The following is a 7,500-nucleotide window of genomic DNA, read 5'->3' on the forward strand; positions in this document are numbered from 1 at the left end:
TGATCTCAATGTTTGTGTGCTTGCATTTCTTTGCTCAGCTCTCAGTAGATGTCTCTTGAACTTTTTTCTACTCAATCTCTTCTTAGACACGCTGGGTAGTTTTTCAACAAATTTGTTTTCCGAATTATGTTGTACCGCTCTCTTCAATTGGGTGAAAACAAGTCCTGCTTCTTCGTTTGTGTGACCAAAAAACTGATGTTTATATAAGGTGTATAAGCAGTCCACTGTCTGATATTGAAAAGATAAATCATCCAATTTTTGGAGTAATTCATTAATGGAAGATGAAATGAGAATTATGTGATAAGAACAATTTTTCAGAGGACAAAAAGTGTAATTGTGAGACGCAACAGAGTATTCACTAGTAAGCAAGTAAGGTTTATAATCCTTAACTGATACGCAAATGAACAAGGATTTCTCACAAAATTTTTTTATAAAAGTCAGGTAAAACTTGACACATAACTGCTGCCATTCTGTAACCAAAGTGATTTTGGAGTGATTCTTTTAAACTACCGTATAAGGAAATAACGCAATGCAGTTCAAACGCAGCGAAAATTTCATTTGAAAAATGACACAGTTCAAGAGACAGCAACTCAGAAAAATCCGTTGTTTTACTTGTTCTAAATATTTCAAACACTATTACTCGCTAATGCAACACAGACGTGCTAAACATCAAGATAAATATGCTGCTCTAGTTCAAATGTTTGCTCAACTTAAAATTTCTGACTAAGTTTCCTTATAAGGAATTTTTGCAAAATGACGCAATTGAACTTTCCATATTTGGAAATGAAAGAAAGATAATGACATCATTACCAAATAAAGGTGATCGGAAACAATAGAGGAAGTAAAATTGCAAGTTAAATCATTCAATTAATTTCTCTCTATCACATTAAGTTGATAAAATGTCTCTCTCTCAAGTCTCTCCGTTTTACTCGAGTGCTCCGTCTATGTTTACCGATTCTCAACCTAAAACTGGAACTGATTCGGTTCCATTTTATATAGACTTTGGTTCTAACCCAAAAAGATTTGGGAGATTTACTGTGTCCCAGATTTTTAAAAACGGACAAAATTATTCCGAACCAACTTTCCAAGTCTTCAAAAAAGATAATTCTGGAACATTTGAGAAGTACCAACAACTTCGAATAGGAGATTACGAATTCAAGAAATTCTGTTTCCTCAAGAACAATATCCTGGATGGGGAGTTGGAACTGAGTGAGCACCCGACTCAATTTGATAAGAACCCATGTATGGAAGATGTGCTGCAACGATGTCACAAAGTCAGAGAGGTCAGCATAGGACGAAATCGACGAATATATGTGACTTTCATTCAATACGTTCAGGAGAATCCAACCTCCATTCATGTGCAGATTCGGCTCTTTTGTCGCAAGGAAAACAATGAGTTCAAGCAGGTGACTTATGTCAGCTACACTTTGGACGAGTTCAAGGAACTGATTAAAAATTTGAATGACTTTTCTAACATTGAACAATGTACATTTCAATAATAATTGTTGTGTGATTTTGTAATATGTCTTTGTCTTCTCTACAATAAATTTTTCATTTTAAAAATCTTTGATCTGAGAATGAGTTGGGATATTGGCTGCTCAAGAAACATTTTTTTGAGTCTCAGAGACAAGTCAAAGGTTTTTCACGTTAGACTTCATTACGAACTTAAAAAATATTCCTATACTGTTCTTGAAGCTCAAAATTTTCCCAAATTAGAAAATTTGGACATAGAGTCCCAAATTTCAGAATTTAAGTGGGTTATTCACAACGGATTACGCAGAACAAGTCTTATATATCGTTCAGATAAACAACAAGTTACCATTTCACAACATCGTTGGAACGGATATCAGTGGAGTTTTCTGACAAATATTGAATTAAAAAAAGAAGAGTACGAGAACTTACTAGAGCATCTCCCTACACTTTTATCTTATATTGAAAAGTTTAAGAAAACTTGCATTGACATGGATGAAGGAACGCAAAGTTGATGGATATTGTCATTCTTGTCAACATATTCAATTGCTACGGAAGCATCCTTTCAATGTTTCCCGAAAATGAAAAACGCAAAAACTGTTTTTTAGCGGCCTGTAAAATTTGGGACGAGAATATAAATTTGGAGGAAATTAACCAAAAATTTCCTCATGGAGGACTTATTGGTTATGGAAATTCCTTTTTAGATTTTTTCTTTGCTAGATTGAAAGTTTTTCGATTACATGCTATACTACACGATTCTGCTGGAGCGGTTAAAGCAACTACAAACAAGGGACCAGGATACTGTTACATGTTACCAAATTTTCCAAGCTCATGTTTCTTGGGACCTTTAACTGGGTTAATCTTTTGTGTCTTTATTAAATTTTATCATCCTCAAATTTTCAAAATGCTAGACTGCTAATCATTTTTGTAATAATTCAACCTAGAAAAAAGAATGTCTCTCGTTGTGTTTGATATTGAGTGCTTGGAAGGGAAAATTGTCAAGGAGTTGGGTGTTTTCAAGGATGGAATTGTATTGGGATACAGTTTCCTTCCACCCAAAGACTATAAACCTACTTTTCAAGCAAAATGGAACACTAAAAATTTACATGGGATTAATTGGAACAATGGAAAACTGGAATACACTGAGTTGTCATCAATCATTCACCAACATTGTTCACCTACAACAGAATACTTTGCAAAAGGGTTAGAGAAGTGTAATCTTCTCTCAAATTACTTGTGTAAAGATGTGGAGAATCTAGATGATCTTGGTTGTCCAAAAGTTTCCAAACTTCTCAATAACTCGGATCCTGACTGGGATTGTAGCAATTATCCGTATCGACACAAAAAGACATTTCACTGTGCAGAGAAGAAAGCTTATGCTTACGGAACTTGGGCTCTGGATTTTTTTGATAACGTATAATATTTGTAATTTCTATTTGTAATTTCTATTTGTATTTGTGATCGTTTTGTAATTTATTATTTTTATTTTACTACTTTTGAAATCAGAGAGAAGTTGCATTCCCAGTTCAAAAAATTGATTTTCCCTTAAAAATAAGGTATAAATGACCGAGCATACAGATAACGGTTTAAATTTAGGTAATTTTGTCTTTGATGATAATAACCAGGAACGACAATCGTGGAAATGTTTTGGACAGACTTGTAATAGATCTCTGGTGGTTTTTTTGTCCCAATTTTTTGTTATTCTGTTAATATTAGCGTGCTGTATAGTAAGAATAACTCTTGCCGAAACCTGTGAAGAAACAACAGTTTGGATTGCTATCTTATCTAGTACAGTCGGTTATATTTTACCTTCTCCTAAACTATGAACAAAATAATCTCTACTAAGGAACGCATTTTTATTTCATTGGCGGGACCAAGCGGGTCTGGAAAATCTCATCTTATCCATGATTGACTAATTATTGGAACTTTTCAACCCGATTTTGATAAAATTTACTATTTTTATCAACATTATCAATCACTTTACGGTCTAATGTCCAAAAACATTAAAAACATTCAATTTATTCAAGGAGTTGACTTTGAGTTCATTCAGAGTCTACCCAATAATGGAACAAAGTATTTGCTGATTTTTGATGATTCTTGTGAAGAAATCTCAAGCTCGAAAGAATTTGTTAAAATCGCGACAGCTGGAAGACACAAAGGTCTTAGTACAATATATATAAAGCATAATCTTTTTCATCAGAGTAGGTTGGGAAGAGATATTGAGTTACAAAATACTCATATAGTTTTATTCAAGTCTCCTAGAGATGTTCTCCAGATTAACACTCTTAGTCAACAGCTCGGGTTAGGATCACAATTAAAAGATTGGTATACAAAAGCTACTTCAATCCCGTATGGTCACTTACTCATTGATTTAACTCCGAAAACAGCCGACTCTCTTAGATTTTGCAGAAACAGTGGTTCTATTCCCACTATTTTTTTCTCCCTAAAACGAAACAAGAGATTACTTTTTTGAACGATGAACACACAATATCTCTCTACGCTGATAACGTTCCAAACCTAATCCCAGAACTTCAAGAAATTGTTCCTAAGAAATTGTCCAAAAGATTTCATTCAGTTTCTAAACGAATGCATAGTAAACCTTCTCGGGGGACAACTACAGGAAATACAAAAACAAGACGTAATAAAGTACAGAGACGAAATTCATCAACTCGTGCTAAAAAGAACCGGAATAAATAAAAGAAGAGCAATTTTAAGTTCACGAAAAGGAATAGAGCTCATATCAATTTTGACACCATCTATCATTAATCGATTGTCTTGAAATGGAACAGTTTGTTTTGATTCCTCAACACCTTTACGAACAAAAATTCAAATGAGAAGTTAAAAAGTTGGACACTTTTGAGCAGAAACCAGTTTCTGTCCCAACACATTTGAACTCTAATTACAAGGAAATCAGCAACAAAACCAGATCTTTAAAGAACGAATCAATTGTAGATCAAATTTTGAATTCACCGCGAGTCAAGCTATCTCTCAACGACACAATTTTATTAGATGGAAGAGATACAGAAGTAGCTTTTGCAGATTTTATTTTTGCATTAAAAAGAAAGAACGTTGATTTTCCCGACATATATTACAAAATACTTGTTGCTACCGGAATAAATCCGCAAAAAGTAATAAACAAAGATGCCAAAAGCAAAGACAGAGGGAGCTGGATTCCTTTCAAAATCTGAAAAAGCCAAGCTACAAAGGCTGTATAGAGATGGAAAAGCCGCATATGGATCAATTAAAAATCTACAAAAGGCAAGTGGGTTATCCAAAAAGAAAGTTGCCTACTTTCTACACAGTAAAGATTCCTACACAAAGTATCGTCATGCAACACGACATTTCAAAAGATTACCAGCATTTGCTAAGCAAATCAATGAGATCTGGTGTCTCGATCTAGCTTTTATGGATAAATTATCGGATACTAATAATGGAGTGAAGTATTTATTAGTATGTGTTGACGTCTTTTCTCGCTTTGTTCGTGTGCAACCAATGAAGTCAAAGTACTCTACCGATGCAGTTGTAGCTTTCAAAAAAATGTTGCGTAAAAAAAGTATGCCCGCGAAAGTATGGGTTGACCAGGGAACAGAGTTTAGTGGTGAGTTTCGAAAGTTTTGTATGGACAAGAAAATTAAAATTTACTCTACTAGAAGTCAAACGAAAGCTGCTGTAGCAGAACGAGCCATTAAATCACTGAAAAACATTATTTATCGCTATATGGAAGAAAATGGTGACAAATACATGAGAAAAATGGATTCCTTTGTCAAAACTATGAACACAAGAGTTAATCGCTCAACAGGTAAAGCTCCAAAAAATGTAACAAACAAAGACTTTTTGTCAATTTTTTACAGAAACCCAATTAACCAATATAAACGACCACGTTTTAAAGTTGGTGAAAATGTTCGTATATCAAAAAAAGATATTCCATTCAGAAAAGGTTATAAATCACAGTTCACAAATGAAATATTCAAAATTCTTAAAGTTGCTACTTTTAAACCGCCAACCTATAACCTTTGTGGAGAACAAGGTGATGAAATTCTAGGTAAATTTTATGAACAAGAGCTTTCAAAGTGTATCATTTAAAGATGAGTTCTTTCACTGTTGATTTGGTTTCCAATGCGTCGTTTGATTGTTACCCAAACAATACACTAAGTTCTTTCACGAATTTTCTACCTGAACAAATTAATCTTGATGGAGAATGGGAGGTAACGATAACAGAACTGTCGTATCCTTCCTTGTACCAAAACATAACAGAGGGTAAATTCTTCTATCTAGATGAAGCAACACCAGATACAAAACCATCGGATTATTACACACTTGATCCAGGTCTATACCCCTCGATCTCTGATATTGTCAATGAAATGAATAGAAAAATTCAGAAACGTGAAAAATATGAAAAAACGCCCATCAAGTTACACGTTAACAAAATTACACAGCGAATTTCTTTGAGTCTTCCAAATCAGAACTCTTTACTTGTCATTTTTAGTGCCGATCTTTGTCATGTCTTTGGATGCGAAGAAGCTGTTTATGGTATGGGTGTTTTCATGAGTGGTGGTGGTCCACATTTTCCCAAGTTTCCTTATGACATTGTACGAATACACACCTTAATGATATATAGTGATATTGTTGAATACAATATTGTGGGTGATACAAAAGCTGCTCTTTTACGATGCATTCCGTTTATATCAAAAGTTAAGAATGGAGATATCATCTCAACGGGACAATACATGAATTATCAAAATTTTCCAAACTTACAATTTAAAAAAATTCTAAAAAACTCATTCCACAGCATAAAACTCGAGCTCCGGGACTCTTATGGTGAAAAAGTTCCTTTCAACTCTGTTGGTGTGACAAGAGCGGTACTAATGTTTAGAAAAACTTCTGACAATCATTTTTAGATTTAAAGTTGTAGAAAATGGTTGCTGATAGTGATTTACCGTATTTTCGTGGTTATTCACGACAGAGGGGAAGAGGATTCGGAGCGTTAGCACAAACAATTGGGAGGACAGCTATTCCATTCTTGAGGAGATATGTTGTCCCAGCAGCAAAAAGAGTTGGTGCTGATTTGCTTGATATAGCTGCACCAGAAATTGGAAATCTTCTAACTGGAAAGAAAAAATTCAAATCTGTGGCTGCAGATGTTGGAAAGAAAACATTACGTAAACAGCTAGGTGGTGGAAAAATTAGGAAACGGCGCATAATTCGAAGAATTACCCCAAAAACCAGTCGACGTCGTCGAACTAGAAAAGATATTTTTTCTAAGCTAAAATGAATACTAGATCAACAAACGATAGCAACTTTCGTTATGGTCACTTTACGAACTCTTGCTTGGAGATTTTTGACAAAATTCCTGTTTTGGAACCAATTGAATCTTCTCACGTTCAAGAAGTTTATCCCAGTACTTCATTGGATGAAAGCAGCATTGAGTTCGAGTTTGAAACAGATAGAAGCATATATCTTGATATGAGAGATATCCACCTTCAAATCAAAGTTGGATTACAAAAGGGAAGATTGTTTGATGACTTTATGAAAAAAGACGAGCATGGAAAAGCAGATATGGGAATGTCTTTCACAGATGATGATTTACATTATCTAACTCACGTCAACAATTTATTGCACTCGCTCTTTTCCAACTGTGAGGTGTATCTGAACAATCAACAGGTTTACAACTCAAATGGTCTCTATGGACACAAAGCTATAATTTCCAATGAATTTAACGCTTCCACAAGAAATAATGAAGGTATTTTGGCTTGTCATGGATATGAATTTGAAAAAGAACCCAGCGATTTTGAGAAAAGCCCTTTTATGGATCGAGAGGAAGAACGTTTGCTGAAAAATGGAACTACTTATTACGATAAATTAGCAATTGATTTGTTCCAATGTGAAAAGTTACTGCTTCCAAATACAAAAGTTAGACTGAAATTGATTCGTGCAAGACTCAATTTTTACATGATCTCCTACAATCCTCACGTCTCCCTTAAAGTTCTTGACTGTTCCCTGTTTACAAGACTTGTTGTTGTTAACGAAGTG

General features: G+C 34.4%; 1 protein-coding gene across 1 annotated transcript in view; it reads right to left on the minus strand.

The window, feature by feature from the left end:
- Window positions 1-7,080: 7,080 nt before the first annotated feature.
- The window catches only part of LOC142353757 (inactive tyrosine-protein kinase 7-like), a 122,418-nt gene continuing 121,998 nt past the window's right edge, over window positions 7,081-7,500 (minus strand). The window contains exon 14 of the mRNA XM_075406108.1: window positions 7,081-7,116. Coding sequence (XP_075262223.1) covers window positions 7,081-7,116 — 36 coding nt within the window. The remainder of the gene's footprint in view (window positions 7,117-7,500) is intronic.

This window comes from Convolutriloba macropyga, chromosome 1 (assembly GCF_964194025.1).
Source record: "Convolutriloba macropyga chromosome 1, txConMacr16.3, whole genome shotgun sequence".
Lineage (NCBI taxonomy): Eukaryota > Metazoa > Xenacoelomorpha > Acoela > Convolutidae > Convolutriloba > Convolutriloba macropyga.